At 39.6% G+C, this 24,140-nt stretch overlaps 1 protein-coding gene across 4 annotated transcripts in view; it reads right to left on the reverse strand.

The window, feature by feature from the left end:
• AKAIN1 (A-kinase anchor inhibitor 1) overlaps positions 1-24,140 on the reverse strand; it is a 90,471-nt gene that overhangs the window by 49,220 nt on the left and 17,111 nt on the right. The window contains exon 1 of one of the 4 annotated variants that reach the window (XM_025429405.3): positions 7,133-7,336. The exons of 2 other annotated variants lie outside the window; for them this stretch is intronic. In XM_025429405.3, the coding sequence (XP_025285190.1) occupies positions 7,133-7,169 (37 nt within the window). In that variant the 5' untranslated portion in view covers positions 7,170-7,336. Of the gene's footprint in view, positions 1-6,704; positions 7,022-7,132; positions 7,337-24,140 lie in introns of those variants that run through there. One more of the 4 variants, XM_025429403.3, reaches the window with a different exon arrangement.

The raw sequence follows: 24,140 nt of genomic DNA on the forward strand, positions 1-24,140 counted from the left end.
AGGATCTATTCAACAAGAGGACTTAACAATCCTCAATATATATGCTCCGAATGTGGGAGCTGCCAAATATATAAATCAATTATTAACCAAAGTGAAGAAATACTTAGATAATAATACACTTATACTTGGTGACTTCAATCTAGCTCTTTCTATACTCGATAGGTCTTCTCAGCAAAACATCTCCAAAGAAACGAGAGCTTTAAATGATACACTGGACCAGATGGATTTCACAGATATCTACAGAACTTTACATCCAAACTCAACTGAATACACATTCTTCTCAAGCGCACATGGAACTTTCTCCAGAATAGACCACATATTGGGTCACAAATCGGGTCTGAACCGATACCAAAAGATTGGGATTGTCCCCTGCATATTCTCGGACCATAATGCCTTGAAATTAGAACTGAATCACAACAAGAAGTTTGGAAGGACCTCAAACACATGGAGGTTAAGGACCATCCTGCTAAAAGATAAAAGGGTCAACCAGGAAATTAAGGAAGAATTAAAAAGATTCATGGAAACTAATGAGAATGAAGATACAACCGTTCAAAATCTTTGGGATGCAGCAAAAGCAGTCCTAAGGGGGAAATACATCGCAATACAAGCATCCATTCAAAAACGGGAAAGAACTCAAATACAAAAGCTAACCTTACACATAAAGGAGCTAGAGAAAAAACAGCAAATAGATCCTACACCCAAGAGAAGAAGGGAGCTAATAAAGATTCGAGCAGAACTCAACGAAATCGAGACCAGAAGAACTGTGGAACAGATCAACAGAACCAGGAGTTGGTTCTTTGAAAGAATTAATAAGATAGATAAACCATTAGCCAGCCTTATTAAAAAGAAGAGAGAGAAGACTCAAATTAATAAAATCATGAATGAGAAAGGAGAGATCACTACCAACACCAAGGAAATACAAACGATTTTAAAAACATATTATGAACAGCTATACGCCAATAAATTAGGCAATCTAGAAGAAATGGACGCATTCCTGGAAAGCCACAAACTACCAAAACTGGAACAGGAAGAAATAGAAAACCTGAACAGGCCAATAACCAGGGAGGAAATTGAAGCAGTCATCAAAAACCTCCCAAGACACAAGAGTCCAGGGCCAGATGGCTTCCCAGGAGAATTTTATCAAACGTTTAAAGAAGAAATCATACCTATTCTCCTAAAGCTGTTTGGAAAGATAGAAAGAGATGGAGTACTTCCAAATTCGTTCTATGAAGCGAGCATCACCTTAATTCCAAAGCCAGACAAAGACCCCGCCAAAAAGGAGAATTACAGACCAATATCCCTGATGAACATGGATGCAAAAATTCTCAACAAGATACTGGCCAATAGGATCCAACAGTACATTAAGAAAATTATTCACCATGACCAAGTAGGATTTATCCCTGGGACACAAGGCTGGTTCAACACCCGTAAAACAATCAATGTGATTCATCATATCAGCAAGAGAAAAACCAAGAACCATATGATCCTCTCATTGGATGCAGAGAAAGCATTTGACAAAATACAGCATCCATTCCTGATCAAAACTCTTCAGAGTGTAGGGATAGAGGGAACATTCCTCGACATCTTAAAAGCCATCTATGAAAAGCCCACAGCAAATATCATTCTCAATGGGGAAGCACTGGGAGCCTTTCCCCTAAGATCAGGAACAAGACAGGGATGTCCACTCTCACCACTGCTATTCAACATAGTACTGGAAGTCCTAGCCTCAGCAATCAGACAACAAAAAGACATTAAAGGCATTCAAATTGGCAAAGAAGAAGTCAAACTCTCCCTCTTCGCCGATGACATGATACTCTACATAGAAAACCCAAAAGTCTCCACCCCAAGATTGCTGGAACTCATACAGCAATTCGGTAGCGTGGCAGGATACAAAATCAATGCCCAGAAGTCAGTGGCATTTCTATACACTAACAATGAGACTGAAGAAAGAGAAATTAAGGAGTCAATCCCATTTACAATTGCACCCAAAAGCATAAGATACCTAGGAATAAACCTCACCAAAGGTGTAAAGGATCTATACCCTCAAAACTATAGAACACTTCTGAAAGAAATTGAGGAAGACACAAAGAGATGGAAAAATATTCCATGCTCATGGATTGGCAGAATTAATATTGTGAAAATGTCAATGTTACCCAGGGCAATATACACGTTTAATGCAATCCCTATCAAAATACCATGGACTTTCTTCAGAGAGTTAGAACAAATTATTTTAAGATTTGTGTGGAATCAGAAAAGACCCCGAATAGCCAGGGGAATTTTAAAAAAGAAAACCATATCTGGGGGCATCACAATGCCAGATTTCAGGTTGTACTACAAAGCTGTGGTCATCAAGACAGTGTGGTACTGGCACAAAAACAGACACATAGATCAGTGGAACAGAATAGAGAATCCAGAAGTGGACCCTGAACTTTATGGGCAACTAATATTCGATAAAGGAGGAAAGACTATCCATTGGAAGAAAGACAGTCTCTTCAATAAATGGTGCTGGGAAAATTGGACATCCACATGCAGAAGAATGAAACTAGACCACTCTCTTTCACCATACACAAAGATAAACTCAAAATGGATGAAAGATCTAAATGTGAGACAAGATTCCATCAAAATCCTAGAGAAGAACACAGGCAACACCCTTTTTGAACTCGGCCATAGTAACTTCTTGCAAGATACATCCACGAAGGCAAAAGAAACAAAAGCAAAAATGAACTATTGGGACTTCATCAAGATAAGAAGCTTTTGCACAGCAAAGGATACAGTCAACAAAACTCAAAGACAACCTACAGAATGGGAGAAGATATTTGCAAATGACATATCAGATAAAGGGCTAGTTTCCAAGATCTATAAAGAACTTATTAAACTCAACACCAAAGAAACAAACAATCCAATCATGAAATGGGCAAAAGACATGAACAGAAATCTCACAGAGGAAGACATAGACATGGCCAACATGCATATGAGAAAATGCTCTGCATCACTTGCCATCAGGGAAATACAAATCAAAACTACAATGAGATACCACCTCACACCAGTGAGAATGGGGAAAATTAACAAGGCAGGAAACAACAAATGTTGGAGAGGATGCGGAGAAAAGGGAACCCTCTTACACTGTTGGTGGGAATGTGAACTGGTGCAGCCACTCTGGAAAACTGTGTGGAGGTTCCTCAAACAGTTAAAAATAGACCTGCCCTACGACCCAGCAATTGCACTGTTGGGGATTTACCCCAAAGATACAAATGCAATGAAACGCCGGGACACCTGCACCCCGATGTTTATAGCAGCAATGGCCACGATAGCCAAACTGTGGAAGGAGCCTCGGTGTCCAACGAAAGATGAATGGATAAAGAAGATGTGGTTTATGTATACAATGGAATATTACTCAGCTATTAGAAATGACAAATACCCACCATTTGCTTCAACGTGGATGGAACTGGAGGGTATTATGCTGAGTGAAGTAAGTCAGTCGGAGAAGGACAAACATTATATGTTCTCATTCATTTGGGGAATATAAATAATAGTGAAAGGGAAAATAAGGGAAGGGAGAAGAAATGTGTGGGAAATATCAGAAAGGGAGACAGAACGTAAAGACTGCTAACTCTGGGAAACGAACTAGGGGCGGTAGAAGGGGAGGAGGGCGGGGGGTGGGAGTGAATGGGTGACGGGCACTGGGTGTTATTCTGTATGTTAGTAAATTGAACACCAATAAAAAAAATAAAAAAAATAAAATAAAACAAAAAAAAAAAAAAAAAGAGTGAATCCTAACTACAGTCATATAGATTCCCAATCATTTCTCCCTCATTACATTGTACTTCTGGGCTGAAATTTGCTTCCTGAATCTCTGTCACTTTTTACCTTTGCCTTTAAGGTAACCAAAGAGCAGTAGAATCATTCAAGGCAAGTCAATCGCAGAGGCAAAGCCAGAAGTAAAGCTCAGGGTTCTTGCTTCCCTTTGCTAAAATCCAAAGAGCTACAATGGGTTTAGGAGGGCACAGTACACACTGACCCAATTTTATGGACAGCTCGATATTAATTTATTATTATATTCATTTGGGATTATTACTTTAATTTACTTTACTAATTTTGGAATAATGATAGCACATGCCTCTGTTCTCTCCCTTCCGGGGTGGGCTTAGAGAAAATGGAGGGGGGGGGGAATATTTGCCTTGACTAGTACAAAACAGCTGTATCTCTGATTATAGAGATTTAGAAAAGCAATAGTCCTAGAAATGAGACAGTAATGATGAAAATCTGGCAGAGTTCAAAAACAATTGATTGTTTCAGTATTCTTTTAGAATAATATCAAAATGGGGATCCCTGGGTGGCGCAGCAGTTTGGCGCCTGCCTTTGGCCCAGGGCGCGATCCTGGAGACCCGGGATCGAATCCCACATCGGGCTCCCGGTGCATGAAGCCTGCTTCTCCCTCTGCCTGAGTCTCTGCCTCTCTCTCTCTCTCTCTCTCTCTCTGTGACTATCATAAATAAATAAAAATTAAAAAAAATACTTAGAATAATATCAAAATGGGCAGCCCGGGTGGCTCAGGGGTTTAGCGCCGCCTTCAGCCCAGGGTGTGACCCTGGAGACCTGGGATCAAGTCCCACTAGGGTTCCCTGCAGGGAGCCTGCTTTTGTGTGTGTGTGTGTGTGTGTGTGTCTCATGAATAAATAAATAAAATCTTTAAAAAATAGAATAATATCACTATATGTGTTGGAAGATATGTGATCTGTAAATGAAAAGGTAAGCTGACACAATACTTTAAGCACTCTATTCTTATTGCCCCAAAATGCTTATAATTTTTAAGAGAAAGTCAAAATTGAAGAAATGACCCAAAAAGTGTTTCCCCACAGGTTTCTGTAACGTATCCTATCCAGGACAATTTATGCCTTCTCTGACAGTTATGAATAACTTCTACTTTCCTTTCAGGGAATGAAAAACTAACACAAAACTTAGAAGAAAAATGGAAAACTAATGTCCGGTCCAAGCAGTAGTCTGCTTAAGTCAGCTCAATCCACTCCAGGAATTACTCACTACTCATTACACAGTCTTTCACTCACAATCATGCCTTTAGAAAATGCCTAGTTGATTTCACCCAACAACACTAACTGGGGACAACGCTAGCCCATCCTCACCTCAGAAGTGAAGGACAATTCCCTTTGGATACATCTGAGCCTGGACCAAAAAGCAGCTATCCCGGAAACTGAAAAGGCATTTTGTCAAGCAGATAGGTATAGGAAGGTATAGGAAAAAAGAGATTCAGAGGATTCAGAAAACTCCAGCTGAGGCTGGCAAGACTACCTGAAATTAGCCTCCTGGGGCTAGTAAAAGGGAAATGATATTGCTTACCTCAGAGGATAATTTGAAGATCATATGAAATAATGGCATAAAAGTGCTTTATAAAGTGGTAAGTAAGCAGTTTATAAATGTAACAAAGAACTGTTGTTTTTCAACTTCACAGATCCTGTGTTGATTGAATGCCCTTCACTGTACAAAAGGACTTCCCCTTGCCTTGAATTATTTGGGATGGTCAGCAGAAGGGCCTCTGGACTTTCCTCTAAGTCATCCTCTGAGTCACTGCCTTGTGGTGAGTGTTAGAACTGACAGAAACTCACTCCTGCCTCAGCTGACATCCCGGGGGATGTTAAGTCTTGCTGTTTGAATTGTTTTGAAACCCAGACTCAATTCTTCCCTTTTAAAATTGCATTACACTCTTCCTCCCCAGCTATCTGAGGTCCAATGGCTATAGCAAATGCAAAAGAACCTTTCAAGGGAAAGAACCATAACAAACTTAAGTTTTCATCCCCTCTACTCTTTTCCATACTCCCCTTTTTCCCCCACAGCAGTCTTTTATGAAAGCAGAGCCTGGAACTTGAGAGAAAGATATTGTATTTACCCCCTAGAAACAGCTTCGTAGGTTAACAGTGACCATGCTCCCCCCCACTCCCCCGCTGCTCAATTTACACACCCATCACTCAAATACACACACACACACACACACACACACACACACACACCAGTAAGCCAAGCAACCACAGGCAAATCTGACTCTTCGCCAAGTTGTAGCCAGAGATAGCAGCAAAGGGACCAAAGTCCTTCACCGCCAGCTCCAAAAAGACACTGCAACAGCCAGCGGCGCCGGCGCCGCAGTAGCAGCCTCCGCGCTGCAGCCTCCAGCCAGAGTTTCAGGTCTAATTCCTTGAGGAGTAACACTCTTCTGCCCTTCGTCCCAGTCCCGTGGGCTTCCCCACTTCTTTCCTCAGGACATCGGGAGGGACCGGGTCACTCTGCCGCTTTTTCAGAGGGGGAAGTGGCAGGGAAGAAGATTCCCACCGAAGTATCCTGAAGCCCACGACTCCTGGCCGGATCTCTCCACTCTCCAGCCCACGTAGGCGCCTGTGTGTCTGGCAAAGGTCCCAGTTCTCAAGGTCCCTGAGCTCGGATAGGATGTGGAGGGACCAGGCGGCTAGAGCAGCGACGGGACTGCTGCTGGGGATGGTTAGAGGACAGATGGGACGGGACTGGGGAGAGGGGGGACGACTCCGCACAGAGGCACTCTCCCGCCCCTAGCTTACAGACAGTAACTCCCAAACGCGCGGATGGGAGGCGAGGTAAAGGCCTTTTCTCCCTCTATGCTCTCCCTTCTCTTCCCCGCTCCCCGCCTGGACACCTGGTGAAAAAGCAAGGTGCTGGGATACCTGGAGCGAACACCATGATTTCCTCCAGCCGCTCCGCCCCTAGGCGAGGAGCAGAGACCCGCAGACGGAAGGGTGGGAGGAAGGCCAGGACTTGGGGTCCTTGGCAGAGGGGCGCGCGGGCGTGCGCCGGGCTGGTCAGCACCTCGGACAGCTCCCCGGGCGCGGTCCCGGGGCCGCAGCTCCAGCCGCCGCGGCGCGCTCGGCCTCCACAATGCACTGCTCTGCCCGCGGCTACCGCGGCGGCGGGAGGAGGAGACCGAATCCCGCTCGGTGCATCCCTCATTCCCGTGCCAGCTCGGCGCACGCTGCTGCTTGGGGAGCAAAACACTTCTATCGCTTCCACGGGAGAAGGAAGGACGGAAGAGGAAGAGAGAAAAAGGTAATTGCCTGGCTTCCCGGCAGGGGGACGACTAATTGCTTCTAATTACCTGCTGTCTCTCGCCTCCGTGGATATCGGACTGACATTTAGGATGAGTTTGCCCTTTTGTAATATATATATATAAATAACTCAAAGAACTTTACTCTTGAGGACGACTCTGAGTTCTCCGGATTGAGTGACTCTGAATAGAGGGGTGGGGCCTCCAAGTAAATGAGCCCTTGGGGCTCCTCTCTCGAACTCAGTCTTTGCTAACGTCAGGAAGAGAGCTAGAGGGAAGGACGGGGTGACTGGAGCACGTGAGGAGGGCGCCCCATCAGGCCCCGCCCTAAGGCGGCCAGTCCCCTCTGAGAGCTCTTAAACTTGGAGGTCCTCGAGGTTATCATTTTAGTTGAAAGCAAGGCTGGCCAATGCACAAGAAAGAGACCACAGTGAGATATGTCTTCGCTCTGAGACAAGCTTACACGCTCTGAGCCAACAGAGTCCCCTTCGGTTGTGAGAATCGCCGAGACTGACTAAGAAACAGTGCTTCCCCTACCTTGATCCAACTGAAAACTGCACCCCCCCCCCCATACAGGCAGAGTTCTAAAGTTACTGGGACATGTCCCACACTCACTTCATGCTTCTAATTCACTGCTCATTTTTAAATCATTATCTAGTTCCAAGAACAAACGTTTGTGTAGTGTGGATAGCACAGAGTAGATGTTTGCCAGCTTGAAACAAGTCCATCTGGGTTACAAGCCCAGAGCTAAGGTGACACAGGATCCTCCAGTCTCAAAGCATATGTCAGTTACTTTAGATTTTATTCTCTGTTTTTGCAGCTGGAGTTTTGCAAGAACAAAAGGTGACCTGGGCCATCTCCAGTATTTTATGGGGTTTCTTCACTTGCACCTCTCCCTGGAAAATATAGCTATTCTGAAAATACAATATTTCCGAATAATTTGGTTGGTGGCCATAATTTCTCCACTCTTTTGCCAAATATAAAGCATTCAAATAGCCTTATTGGCACTGGTTTTGTTCAAAGCCATCTGATGGATTTAGAATGCAAACAGTTTTACAGCTCTTGAACTACAGTTTGTGTGGAGGCATATGGGCAGCCTCAACATAATACAATCAGTACTGCTCTTAGCACCTGGCTCAACACAGCCTTAAACAGATGGAACCTGCCTCAGCAGCAACAAGATGCAGGTCAGCTGATGGGCAGGACAAGGAATGTGCATGACAAGGTACAGTCCTCTCACTTCCCCCAAATTACACCAAAAACTAGGGACCAATGGCACTTCATTCTGTCTTCTTTGCTTTATCACCAGAAACATGATACAGTCTTTGAAATAATCTTTGAATGATTGAAAGTCCTCTTTAAAAGCTCTCTTTAAAACCTTTAATTTTTTATGGGTTTTATTCTCTTAATGCATAAACAGTTAATAATGATTAAGTTCAAGAGAAAGCAGTGTGGCGTAGGAAAAAAAAGATTTGAGAACAAGTCAGACTCAAGTAGAGCATCTCCACCATTTATTAGCTGTGTGACCTTCGACAAGTTACTTAACTGTCTCATCTGCAATATAAGGATTAAGGTATTGTGAAGGTTTTTTGTGGGGATTAAATGTGATAATGTATTAACAGATTAATTAAGAGAGAACACAGCCCCAATTAAACCCTTTCCAGGAAATTGCTGACACACTGGGAATAGATGACACCCTACAGGAATGGGAACTAAATATGTTAAATCATTACTTCTCAAATATTAACGTGCATATAAATTCCGTGGAGATTCCTTAAAATGCAGATTATGATTCCGGAGATCAGGGTGGAAGAGAGAGATTCTGAGATTCTGCATTTCTAACATGCTCCCAGATGATGTCCAGGCTGCAGAATCCTACTGGTCCATAGACTATATTTTGAGTAGCAAGGTATTAGATGTATCAGCATTTTATTTTTATTTTTTTTAAGATTTTATTTATTTATTCATAGAGACACAGAGAGAGAGAGAGGCAGAGACACAGGCAGAGAGAGAAGCAGGCTGCACGCAGGGAGCCCGACGTGGGACTAGATCCCGGGCCTCCAGGATCACACCCCGGGCTGCAGGCGGCGCCAAACCTATGCGCCACAGGGGCTGCCCTTGTATCAGCATTTTAAAAGAGAGAAACAATTTATACCACCTCTAACCTCAGAGCATGTCTTTCTTAATGTTAAATAAGGAATGAATACAGACGTATTCCCATAGACTCCCAAGCTACACAGAAGCCAAGACAGTAGTAGAAATAAAGAAGGCCTGAAAATGGTCCCAAGAGCACCTTTGATTAGCTTGCTGTGGCAGTAGCAGGTAATATGATCCAGTAAAAACCAGTGCAACAGGTCAAGGACAGAAGAAAAAACTTCTCAGCCTTTCTGAGCTGTTCTCTGCCCTTTTGTCCCCAGTGAACTCTTCATTTTCTCTACCCAACACATTATGGCTGCTTAGCCAAAGGACAATATACTCCCAATTCAGTTTTTGCTTGTTTATATTTTCATAAGAGCAATTAATATTATTCCCAGTAAAACCCAAGCACTTAATACATTTTTATTTATAAATATTTTATCAGTAAATTTTATATTCAAGAATATTATCTCCAATTTTTGCTACTACTGGAGTTTTTATTCTGTTGGTTTAAGTACCCTAATAAAACTACTAGATTTTTTATATCTTAGTGTATATGGTCAATTTAATAACAGACTGTCTCATAGGAAAATAAAAATTTCCTTTTTCTACCATAAAAGCCAGATTTCTTGATAGAAACAGTCTTATTCAACAACTGAGGCTTAAGTTCCCAATATAGCCTCATTGTGTCTCTGTTTAAACACCTCCACTTAAAAAAATAAATAAATAAAATAAAAATAAAAAATAAAAAAAATAAACACCTCCACTTAAGGCAACTCATTCTCTAGCCAAACAATTCACTGCATTTTTACGTAGCCATCTATCAGAGAGGCAGCCACCACCTCCACCTCGACCATCTACCTCATTCTAGTACCATCATTTCCAGTGAATGATGGGAATACTGATAGGAAGCAAGACAGTGAACAGGTTGAACTAGATGTCCCAACTTTCCTGCTCTCATGCTGAGCTTATCAAACTGGGCCCTTCTACCTATGGATACTTGACCAAGGTGCTAGATGAACTAGAAGGCACATTTAAAAAAAAAAAAAGTCACCTAATAGAATCAACTATTTTAATTGGAAACTTGGGAGAATATTTTATACAAAAATAAACATGGTCACATTATGAAGTAGTGATTTATAAAAATTAATGTGACATATAAACATTAGAGATGCTAAAGAAATTACAATAGACAGAGCTATAACTCTCGGATTTCCCCCCAAGTTCTCATCTATTCTCTCTAACATTACTTTATTCTACTCATTCTTTGAGCTTTAAAAAGTAGAAGAATTTTGAAAACCCATCTTGAAATATTTCCACTGTTTGCATTATTTGCAGCTCACCTTGGCTCTAGCCATACCCTGATTCTTCCCATTCCATACTCATTGTAATGAATTATTCAACCAAATATAATTTCAAACAATTTTTAGTATCTCTGAGGACAGTTGAAATAGATTGAAAAGAAGAATTTTCATTATGAAGCATTAAAACATAATTTTTTTCCAAATGGCTTGTAGGTTTCAAATGATTACAGAAATGAAGTGCTGGAAAAGAACTCTTTTCTTCTAAGATATTGAATTGGGCCTAAGGGAAGCCTGTAGAAGTGAAATAAGCAGGAATAATAATAATAATAAAAGGAATGAGAGGATGTGGCATAGACATGAAAAGAGAAAAACTGAATGAGGAAGAAGACATTGAAAAACTAATCTTTATGTTATCCAATCTGTAAAGACTTAAAGAAAGCGAGGTAAAAATACATCTAGAGAGGGAAATGGCATACATTGAACAAAAAAACAGAAGATAGAAGATGGAATAAAAGGGAAGGGAAAATAAAATTAATAACTATACTGCTGTAAGAAAAGAAATGGAAAATTTTTAAGAATTTTACAGGCTTAAAACATAGGACAGTGTCTCTGTAGACTTGCATTTTGTGAAGCAGTTTATGAATCCTGTGAGATGCTTTAAAAGGTACTATAACAAGCTGTATTTTTTAAGGGAAATATCAGCAAAACTTCTCTATTGGAAAAAGGAAATTAGAATAGTTAAAATTTTATTGTGTGCTTATGCACAATGAATATTTTCCTGGGAAAAAAATCTAACGTTGTTTGAGACCTTTTTTCCCCACCAAAGCACTATGTATCCATGTCTATTTTTGTACAAAAAGTTCTCCGTAGTTACACACACACATACACACAGTTGTTTTTACTAGATGATGGGAGAGGAAGAGGAAGAATCAGTTGAGCAGAACATTCAAATTAAAACCAGTTTGGTTTTTAAAAAGAAGCACAAAGTATGCAACTCAATGTTGAACTTCAAAATTGTAAATAGATGATATAAATCTTATTCAACAAGTTCTGAATGTAAAAATCTATCTGTTTATATATAAGTGCATACTAAGTCAGGGCACCTAGGTGGCTCAGTCTATTAAAGCACTCAACTCTCGATTACAGGTCATGATCTGAGGGTTGTGAGTTCAAGCCCTAGGTCAGGCTCCACACTGAGTTTAGATTATCTGTCTCTCTCTCCCCCTTCTCTCCACCCCTCCAAAAATAATAATAAAAATAAATAAATAAAATGGATAAATTCCACACTAAGTCAATTGCAGGAGGGAAAAATCAATGAGAAAAAAATATCTGGAAAGAAGAGGTGAAGAGAAAAGTAAAAGATAGGAAAGGGACATGAGAAGGGGAAAGAAAAGTGGCAGGAAATCAAAACAGAGTTTCCTACTAAGCATATATATAAAGGAAGAAAGACACTAAAGACAGAAAAACTGGCATAATGAGAGAGTCAAAAAAGACTTTTCAACAAAACAAGAAAAATAAACAATAACAAACTTTTTAAAAGTATAATGACAAAGATTAGATCCTCAATACAGTCCAAATTGAGTGCTCTTCTTATATCTGGCTCACTTGGGCTGTATGTTTGGGAATAAATTTAATCATTACCTTTAGAAATACTTAATAACTTTATTGCTCAGCCATAAAAAAGAAAGAAATCTAGCCATTTGTGACAAGAGCCATGACCCTAGAGAATATTATGCTAAGTGAAATAAGTCAGAGAAATCCAAATGATTTCATGTGCATGTTGAATTTCAAAAGCAAAACAAATGAACAAACAGAAAACAGAAAAAGACTCATAAATACAGAGAACAGACCGGTAGTTGCCAAAGGGGCATGGAGTGGGATGAGCAAAATAGGTGAAGGGAATTGAGAGGTACAAAGTTTCAGTTACAAAATAAATAAGTCAGGGAGATGAAAAATATGGCATAGGGCATATAGTCAATAATATTGTAATAAGATATGGTAACACATCATGACTATACTAATAGTAGTGAGCACTGAGTAATGTACAGAATTGTCAAATCACTGTGTTGTATACCTAAAATTAATTTAACATTGTATGTCAACTATATTTCAATAATAAATATTTTATTTTTTTAATAATATTTTAAAAAGAAAGAAACACTTATTAGTTTTTTAAACAATTGCTTAAAGCACGCACTGCATCTCTATTCAAAGGCTCAGTTCAGAATTAGCAGAGTCCTACTACACTACACAGGGATTTTGGTATCAGAGAAGAATTATTTTTTAGAGCATGGTAGCTAAGAACGTAGAAATGCTGACTCTGGTTACTTTTTAACCTATTTTAAGAATCAGTTTGTGGGGTACCTGGGTGGCTCAGTGGTTGAGCGTCTGTGCCTTTGGCTCAGGCTGTGATCCCGGGGTCCTGGGATCGAGTTCTGCATTGGGTTCCCCACAGGGAGCCTGCTTCTCCTTCTGCCTGTGTCTCTGCCTCTGTGTGTCTCTCATGAATAAATAAAATCTTTTAAAAAATAATAAAATTTAAAAAAATAAAAATCAGCTTGTGGCATAAGAGATATCCTTTGCAACTGTAGAATAGGAAAAAATTTCCTAGATGAAAACAGAAGCATAAATCATAAAAGAAAATAATTGATGAATGGGACTTCATCAAAATCAAAGTTATCGTCTATCTGAAAACCGCTGCTAAGAAAATAAAAATGCAAGTTACAGACTAGGGGAAAATATTTATAATATGTTAATATGTTTATCTGACATCTATATTCATATATCTTGCAACTCAATAAGACAACAACCCATCTAAAACTTGCCAAAATGTTTAAATAGGCGCCTCATAAGAGGAATGTATTACTAATGGCCAATATGCATATGAAGACTTCTCAATACAATTAGTCATCAGAGAAATATAAATTTAAACCACAGTGAGGTATTATTACATACCTAGGAGAATGGGGAAAGTGAAAAAGACTGGTAATGCCAAATGTTGATGAGATATGGAGCAACTAGAACTCTCCTATATTGCTGGTAAGAATGTAAAATGTTACAGACACTTTGGAAAACATTTTCATAGTTTCTTATAACCTTAAATATATACTTACCCTGGGACTGGTCTATCCATTCCACTCCTACGTGGCTATCTAAGAGAAATGAAAACTGTGTCTACACAAAGATGTATGTATGAACATTGACAATAGCTTTATTTATCATAGCCACAAAGTGAAAATAACCTCTAAGTCCATCAACATTGTATGGATGCACAAACTGTGGGCATACAGAGATAATAATATGATATATCTCAAAAACATACTGAGCAAAAGAAGCCAGACATAATAGAGTACATACTGTATGATTCCATTTATGTGAAATTCCGGAAAAGGCTAAGAAGCTATAGCGATAGAAAGCAATTCAGTGGTTATCTGGGGTTGGGGGACATGGGAAGATGGATTGGGAATGACTGAAAAGAAATACAAAGGAAGTTTTTGGGATGATGGAATGTGCTATATCTTTACTCTTAGTGGTGGTCACCTGGGTGTGTACCTGTGTCAAAACCCATTGAACTAAAAAAAAAAAAAAAAAAAAAAAAACCCATTGAACTGTATACGTATAATGAGTGCATTTTACTTTATGTAAAGTATACTGCCATAAGTTTATCTAAAAGACAGTTTGTAGCAATCCGATATTTCTCATAAATAGAAATATGGGTATGCATATCCTAAAAATGAAATTTTTGAGAACTAGAATTAACTATAAAATATGCTAACTCAATTTTTCTTATATTTTAAAAATATTTTAAACCTAAAATAGCTTCATATTTTCTATTCAATCATTTTGAATTATTGTATTTAGTCAATATGAATGACTGAAGAAGGAGTACATTGATATAAAATGTTGCAATTTATTTTACAAATACACATTATTCTTCATGCATTTATTCAATAAGCATCAGGGGATCAATACTAAGAATATTAAGAATAGTATCAGATATTAAAGATTCAGAAGCATAAGACACAGGTATGCTCTCAAGTAGCCTACAGTCTGATAGAAAAAAGACAGGGAAAAGGAAAGGAAAAGGGAGAGAAAAACAGAGACAGAGCTGAGGTCTGAAAATATAAATCTACAGAGGTGTCAGATGGCACGGTTATATGAAGGCAGGGTGGAGATGTGTTAAAATATCTACAGTAAGCCTGACATGGAGTCATGCATGCTAAGTCCCCATGTCAGCCGACCAAAACTTACCTAAGTGTCTATGCTTGGCTCTCCCAGAAAAGGCATGCCTAGGTCAACCAATCAGCACTTGCCTGCTCAGCACAATTCCTCACCAGACTCAAGACTTCCCTTTGCAACATGAGCTCAATCTCACAACCCTGAGATCATGACCTGAGCTGAAATCAAGAGTTAGCTGCTTAATCAACATAGCCACCCAGGTGCCCCCCCTTCAGAGCTTTCTATCCTGCTAGACTGGATGCTGCCCAACTCATAAATCACTGCATAAAGGTGATATGATCTTTTCAAAATTTATGATTGTTGGATTTTTCCTTTAACACACGAGAATGCCACTAAACCAATGGAATCCAATTTGGAGAGGGAAAGAAATTAAGGCATGAGGGACTTACTAAGGGAGAAGGAAATTAAGAGGTCATTCTGGACTAGAATTATGAGGTTGAAAGACTAGCACCATGAGAGGAAAGGCATAAGAAAGCTGGCAGGACCAAGGCAGGATTTCTAAGTTGGTCTTGAGAGCAGCTCCATAAGTAACTAGTGAAAAATCAGCAGAAAGGAAGTGAAAGAATTCTGAGAGTGAAGTATCTAGGCTGTTGAAGTGTTCCTGGATGGTAGGTGTACATAGGGCAGAGAAGATAATAAATGTCACAGCTTGGTTTCTATCAATGGGAGAGGGAGTTGGAAAGTTAGAAATACCATTGACCCTTGAACAACACAGATTTGAACCACATGGGTCCACTTACACATGGACATTTTTTTACAGAACTGTAAATGTAATTTCTTGTTCTTATGATTTTTTTAATAACATTTTTTTCTCTGGTTTACTTTATTGTAAGAATACAGTATATACAGTATATAATGTATAATGTATATAATGTAAAGAATGTATAATGTATATAATGTAAAGAATACAGTATATAATGCATATAACACACAAAATATATATTAATTGACTATGTTATGGTGAGGCTTCTGGTCAACAGTAGGCTATTAGTAGTTAAGTTTGGGGGGAGTCAAAAGTTATACACCTATTTTCAACTGTGGAGGAGGGAGGTTGTTGTACCCCAACTCCCATGTTGTTCAAGAGTCAGCTGTACTGAGATGATGTCACCACATAAATCTAAGGAGGAACTAGTTAAAAGTTCTTTGAATATGCTAATAATGCTTAAGTATTCAGAATGATACCATTTTTGAAATTGAAATGGATGGTTTTCCTAGTTAGTAATTCCTTTTTACACCAATTTAGGTAACAATAGTAGACATTTAGGATGAACCCTATTGCTTTCTTTTTTAAGATTTGAGAGAGGGAGAGAGAGACTCCCCCACTGAGTGCAGAGCTCTTTTGGGGCTTAATCTCAGGACTCTGATATCATGGCCTGAGCCAAAATCAGGAGTCAGATGCTTCACCCACTAAGCTACCCAGGTGCTCCTGAATCCTATTGCTTTATAAAGACACTGAAATGAGTTCAGAAAATAAACAAGCAATTTCTTAGCATTTGAATTTTAAAATAAGTGCTTGAAATGCAGAATGGAGACTAAAATCTTGAAAGCCAAGGCTTTCACTTTATTGCTGGGGGGCGGGGAGGAGTGTGTCCTAGCCTCAAGGCCTCAGGGCTAAAATTGTAAAGTCTAAACAGAGTTAGGGTGAGACCTTCATTTGACTCTCAAGGATATATATAGCTCCAAAAGACCTCTAGCCTCTTGAAAATTTTCCAGGCTGATGCTGGAGGGATAAATACCCGTAACAGAGTGAGTTGTCTGGATAGATGAAACTTAGGGCCCCCTCCTAGGTCCTTCCTAACCCCAGAGAACTCTCATATGAATCTGTGAAAAACAAGAAAACAGGTCCAAAATGGAACTTTTTATGCTAAGCACCAAGTCACCAAACTGAGATTTAATTACAGGCTAAGCTTGGATCTTAAACCAGTCAGTCAGGAATTGCCTAATCAGCACTAATTAGGTAATGCTCCTGACAGACCCCTGCAAGCCCCTAAAGGAAAGTAACCCAGCAAAAACTAACCTGCTTTTTTGCCTAGAAGAGTTTCCTTGTTCCTGCTTTCTGCTGCCTATAAAAGCCTTTATTTTGTGCACCTCCTTTCTATATGCTAGATTGCTGCCTGATATGAATCAAGTTTTGCTCAAACTCTTAAAATATTTAGTATGTCTCAGTTTATCTTTTTTTAAAAGATTTATTTATTTATTCATGAGAGACACACAGAGAGAGACAGGCAGAGGGAGAAGCAGGCTCCCTGCAGGAAGCCCGTTGCGGGACTCAATCCTGGAACCCCAGGGTCATGACCTGAGCCGAAGGCAGGGCCCAGTCAGTTTATCTTTTAATGACTGGGAAGGATTGAACATGTAGCCAGCAGCAGTCTTGAAGTCCGAATAAGAAAGGCTGCAGAGGGGGTACCTGAGTGTCTCAGCCCAGGGGTGATCTGAGGTCCTGGAATCAAGTCCGACACCTGGCTCCTCACAGGGAGCCTGCTTCTCCCTCTGCCTATGTTTCTGCCTCTCTGTGAATCTCATGAATATAAATAAAATCTTAAAAAAAAAAAAAAAAAAGGCTCCAGAGGGACCAAAGGCCTTGGTGAGACATGGCCATCTAAGATGATGGATCAAGGATCAAGCTCCATAAGCAAAGGACAAAGTCCCATCTCAGTAACTGCTAGAGAATAGCTAGGGTCTGAAAACTGGATACCTTACCCCCTTGAGTTTGGACACAACCCCAAGACAAAAGTGCACAAAAGAAATCTTTTATTAGCTATTCAAAATCCTGAGTTTCACTCAAAGGTTTCTGAAATGAGAGTAATCAGCCATTTTGACTGTTTGACCAGAAGTTACTAGATTAAGTATTCTGCTATTGAATATGATAAAAAGATTAGCATTAGTTATAGACAAATCTTTAAAAAAAAAAAAGTCTCTTGAAAATTGCACGGTTCTACCAAATTCTGTAATATTTCTGAGTACTTATTTAGTGCACTCACATAGCATTTCCAGCTACCTGATATCTTATCACTTCCATTCCACATAACGGCTTCTATGCCATCTGAATTTAAATATTACCCTGAGAGGTTTTTCCTGTCTGACCAGCCTTAGTAGGTCCAACACCCATCCCACTACACACACACATACACACACACACACAAACACATACACACTGTCTATTCTCTGTCAGGGGCCCTAGATTCATTTCCTTTATATCACTTTCCTCAACTTGCTATTTCATAGTTATTTGTTTGATTACCTGTTTAAGGTCTGTACAATTACCTGCTTAGTGCTACACCGTTATCTCTATAGGGGCAGAAACTGTTCCTGCTTTATTATCGCAGTACTTGCAGTGCCTAGTATGGTCTTCACTATATAACAGCAATTCAATAAACTCCTGTTAGGTGACTGTGCCAAGCTATATGCTGTAATTTGCCTAAATTTATTTACTCTTAAGATAGATGCTATTATTGTCCTCATTCTAAAGACAAGGAAAGTGAGCCATGGAGAGATTAGGTAGCTTTGCAAAGCCACTTAATGATACAGCCAGAATTTAAACCCAAGTAAAAAGGAGAAGAAAAGAAAAAAAAAAAAAGCATGACTGATGTGAGAGCATGCTCTTTGTCTCTTACTGAATATTTTCCTTTTTTCCAAACACAGAAGACAATGGCCTGGGCCTCACCATCCTGGTAGTGCGGGGAGGACAGTGACCAGTGAACCCATCCCAAAGCCAAGACAGTTTCCACTTCATTTCTGGGAGAGTTAATGAACTGAGGAACTGTTCAGTCCAAGGGTACATAGTAGAGGTTGCCATAGTAGAGGTTTCTGATGTTACCTAGAGTCTACAGGGGAATAGGCTACATGGGAGGACGATGAGATGGGGCTTTTTTTTTTTACTCAGGGATACTTCCACATAGCTTAAAAATACAAAACATTGAATTTTTTTTGAATATTTTTTAATTATCATACTGCAACAGCCATCCTATCCCAATCCCAAACTTCAGAACTCCTTGACCCTGAGGTTCATGAATGAGGTATGAAGTCAGCTGGGTAGGATATTTTAGACTCACTTTATTCAAAACTGAATTCATCAGCTTTCCTTCCATTTTAACATTCTCCCATGTTCTCTCTCCGTTAGCATCAACTTCTCAGTCTATGCCAGAAGTCTACAAGTGACCCTTAACTTGGCTGATTTTATTTTCTAAATCTCTCTTAACTTAAATGTACCGACTACTTTCCATTCCCATCACCCCTGCCCTCATAAAACCCTCATCGTCTCTCACCTGGACTATTGCAATAGCATTGTAACCACTCTTCTGGTCTCATGTTTCTATATTCATCTGCTTATTTACATTCATCTGCTTTATGTTCCTCTCTTTCACAACAACTCTGCCTTCACAGTGGGAAAACCATCATAGACAGCGAGTAAATGCATGGATGTGGCTGTGTTTCAATAAAGCTTTATTTATAAAGGCAGGTGGTGGGTCAGAGTAACCACAGATTTACCTGGTAGTTATCAGAGCTATCCATAGAGAATACAGCACTAACCATGTAACTGTATCATTTCTCTCCAAAGAAAATCTTAAAACATTAGATCATGCCACATTGTCTATAAAAGATCCAAACTTCTAAAAATAAAAAATAAAAAAAAGAGATCCAAACTTCTAAATATGGCCTATGCATTTGATTTGGTCCCTGCCTACTGTCTTAACATTCTATCTTACCACCTCTTGCCTTTCACTTCACGTTCCTGTAACACCGAACTATATCTAGTTCTCTGCACACAAAGGTTGTCCCTGATGTTTCTAGTCTGACATCCTTATCCACACTCTTCCTCCTACCTGAAATGACCTGCTCATGTTTCCTCTTCACTTGGCTTACTCCTGCTTATTCTTCTGACAAGACCCAGGCCTCCTTCTGGAAGCTTTCCATAATCCACACAGATCCCTGTCTCCCAGGAAGCTCTCTGTTTATCTCTGTCATTTCTAGTACTGCACTTGATCATAATTATTTGCCTGTCTCCCTCATTAACTCTAAGTCCCTCCATAGAAGCTTTCCTGTGTCTCATTTACCTTTCAATTCAATGCCCAGCATTTTCTTATCACATAGTAAAAACTATAAATATTCTAAAATATTTATTAAATAAGTGAATGTGTGAATGCACTAAACTTGTCTGATTTTTTAAAGTTTATGTAAATGAAATAGGACTTTTTGAATACTTGCATTGTCTGCCATACACATCTTTAGTTATATTTCTAAATGTGCATGCATGTATGTATGTATCTTTTTTAAAAATTACAGACAGATGATAGATTATAGATATTTAAAACAATTTTATTGTGGAAAATTTCAAACATATACAGAAGTGCAAAAGAACTTCTTGTTCTTAATGAACTCCATCCCCACCATATACTCCTTAACTTGACCTACTCACCTACTTACCTACTCACTCAGTGCCAATATATATTAATTTATGGCATATTTTGTTTTACTATACCTGCACCCATATCCCTAATCCTCCTACCTCAAGATATTTTGAAGCCTATCTCAGGTATATCATTTCATGTGAAACTACTACAATAAGTATCTCTAAAAATTAAGGATTTAAAGATTTTAATAGAATCATTGCATTGTTGTACCTTTAAAAAAATGATTCTTAGCCATAGTTAAAATTAATGAAAATTAGCATCTTCATTGTCTTACCAACAGCTGAAAGTCTCAGATTGTTCAGCTGAAATGTAGAGATGGAGGATGGCCCAAGATAGGTCAATTCCTAAAGTTTCTGACACTTTTGCCTCTGGGATGTCTACTTCAGATTTGTATAAGATAACCTTACTATGCACATTTTCCTGACAAAAGCCATCTGGTACTTTGTTATAACCATTTGACACTTTCTGATGCTTACTGCACTGTCTGAAATAGGACAAACTAAGCCATAAGTATACATGTAGATGGGGGTCTGTGCTTAAAGTGGAGGCATTGTATGATTCCATCTGTAACTTGCCTTTAGCTTCAGAAGCTGGGTTGGCATAATCCATCACGAAGGATGAAGCTTTTCTCTAAGCTGCTCTCTATCACACAGGTGAGATTCAGACAGATGTACAGAATAGTCCTTTAATTCAGGTTCAAGCTGCCCACTGCCAACCAGACAGTATCAACCCTGAATGGTGTGAAGGAAACAGCTTCTCCACCCCATTACTCCTATGCCACCTGATTTCAAAAGTCTTTATCCTCAACTTATGCAATTATACCTCTTTTGAACCTGTTCTTTCCTTTTCTCCAGAACTCTTGAGAAAACAAGCTCCCATCACAAACAGTGACTTACCATAGCTAAAAAATATCCTAGCTCCCAATCAAGGAGATTCTCTGTTTACCAAAACTACTATTGACGTGAAAGAATAAAGAATAACATTTCAATAAGAGAGATGAGATACTACCTTTCTTTTAAATAAGACTTTACTTTTTGTCTCTTCTCCAGGCCGTTCATCTACCTACACAACTTCACACTTCAGTTGAACTAGATTTTAAACCAGGTGGTTGTCACTGAAAGTGGAAGTCTAACTGGGATCTTGGGAATTTCCATATAGAACACAGAATTGAGCTACCCTTGCTCTCTAGCTTCATTTCTGTTAAAAAAAAAAAAAAACAGAATTTACTTATTTATTTATTCATGAGAGACACACAGAGAGAGGCAGAGACATAAGCAGAGGGAAAAGCATGTTCCCTGCAGGGAGCCTGATTCAGAACTGGATCCCAGGACCCCAGGATCATGACCTGAGCTGAAGGCAGACACTCAACCATTGAGCCACCCAGGTGCCCCTCCCTAGCTCATTTCCCTCCTCTTTTATACAACCTGGCAAAATTCATTCAATTCAATGACATTACCTGAGTACATGTATACTAAGCCTTGGAAATACTAATATGAGTGCAATCTCTGCACTCAAGAAATTCACCATATGGTGGAGGAAATCATTTTAAAGAAATAATGAGGGACGCCTGGGTAGCTCAGCAGTTGAGCGCCTGCCTTCAGTCCAGGGTGTGATCTTGGAGTCCCAGATCAAGTCCCACATTGGGCTCACTGCCGGGAGCCTGCTTCTCCATCCGCCTATGTCTCTGCCTCTCTGTGTGTGTGTTTCATGAATAAATAAGTAAAATCTTTTTTAAAAAATAAAGAAATAATGATGCCAGCATAAGAAGCACAATAAAGTGGTGATATAATCCACCGTATCCAAAGGTAAGGGCATCACTGTGGGAAGGAATGACTTATTCCATTTGTAAAGTTAGGTGAGTACTTGAAAAGGGGTGGCTCCACTCTTCTTTTTGCCTTCAAGTACAAAAGGAAAAGAAAGGGAAACTTCCCAGAATATCTTAATTAGTGCTCTTTGAACACGATGACTAAACAGAACTCTAGGTGCTTTGTTGACCTATACCTGGACTCAGCCCCAGTGGCAATTACTTTGGATGACTTGGTCTTCAAATTTGATCTTATTCCTAAACACTTGGCTCTCAGATGTATTCCCAACCAGGACCAGTCTTTCCTCACCTTAGTGCCCAGTTCAAATTGTACCTCAGACATTGGGCTGCATCCAGGATCCTATTGTGTTCGAAGAAGCAATGTTTCTTCCCTATTCTTGATGTTTCCTTCCCAGTAGGAGAAGCAACATAACATTCATTCACTCATTTATCCAACCAACATAAATTTATTAACAACTATATACCAGGCACATTCTAGACCCTACTCTCATCAAATTTCCACTAGATAGACACTGCCTGTGGAGAATAGACAAAGTACTAAGCATATACAACAGCTCAGAGTGATGAGTACTGTGGAGAAAAATAAAGTAGTATAAACAGATAAACAGTTCTGGGCAGAGAATTCTGGGTCTTATATAGAGAATAGTCAAGAAAAGCTGCATGGAGAAAAGTGCATTTGAGCAAAGACCTAAAGATGATGAGGTTCTGGAGTTCAAAGAAGTATTTCAGTTTGGAGATAATATAAAATTGGAAATCATCAGTATATAGAGCCATGAGACTAGAGGAGACAAATGGGAAGAGAACAGGGTAGGTAGGAGTTTTCAAAACTGAACCATGAAACACTCCAGTATTTGGAATTCAGGAAGATGAAGAGAAATCAGCAGACGAGACTGAGAAGAAGCCAATGAAGTTTCATACTTCTGGCCCTTTTCTGCCTCTGTCTCTCTTTGTCCATCTGAATTTCTCCCCTGAGGAGGAGCAACTTACTGGTTGGTAAATTTATGAGAGAACCTGATATTTGATGGCTCCACTCCTTCCTCTTTCCTTACCTTTACGGAGCTGGCTGCCTGCAGAAAGCCTGTATTCTGCTCTGTTTCCATATGTGATAATATGCTCAGGGACAATGTGAAATTCTGTGCTTCCCATGCCTCTAGTGGGTAAGTCTTCACATTCTGGAATTCAGTATTTTAAAGCCTACATCTACATAGCTATAAGCCACATTCTCCAATATCAGATTTACTACTAACAAAGACAATGTTTTAACTTATGTCTGCCTGCTTCCTTTGCCTTATCTCCTAATTGATTCAAAACTCTGGCCATCAAGAAGGTTCAAGTTCATCAGACCCCCTTGAAAGCCAATATCATGGAACACAAATTCAGAGTCAGGTAATCTGTAAGAATACTTCCAACTCCAAAAGAAGTCCATGATTTACATCCCTGCTTGACAGTTGAAAGCTAAATCTAGACTCAGAGATTTTAAATGTAGAAAGAAAATTAAGATCATCTGTTCACAGCATTTTGATGAGAAAACTGACACCTGGAGAGAGAACCTAGCTAGCAGCAGAGCCACAACTGTGAATCAGGTGTCTTGACTACCACCCAGTCCAGTGAGAACCTTAATCTACTCCATCTCATTCATTCCTGAAAGAGAAATAAAATGAAACAGACTAAGTACCTTCTTGAGAGTTTTTCTCCAAACTATCCCTACTTACCCATATGCATATGTTGACTCATTATATAGCAAAAAAGGAAGTGGCTATTTGGTCACTTAAGATAATGCCATCTCTCTCTCTTTTTTTTTTTTTAATGTATTTATTTATGATAGTCACAGAAGAGAGAGAGAGAGAGGCAGAGACAGGCAGAGGGAGAAGCAGGCTCCATGCACCGGGAGCCCAATGTGGGATTCGATCCCAGGTCTCCAGGATCACGCCCTGGGCCAAAGGCAGGGGCCAAACCGCTGCGCCACCCAGGGATCCCAAGATAATGCCATCTCTTAACTGTTTTTCCCTAGTGATTTTTGCTTGATCAAAGAAAAAAGCCTCTTATTTCCCATAATCACCTAGGTAACAGGAAATGTTCACTCATGATTCATGATCACCAACCTCAAAAGAGCCTTTAACATTGTTTCCTTAGTCTCTTTCTCA

This window comes from Canis lupus, chromosome 7, assembly GCF_003254725.2.
Source record: "Canis lupus dingo isolate Sandy chromosome 7, ASM325472v2, whole genome shotgun sequence".
Lineage (NCBI taxonomy): Eukaryota > Metazoa > Chordata > Mammalia > Carnivora > Canidae > Canis > Canis lupus.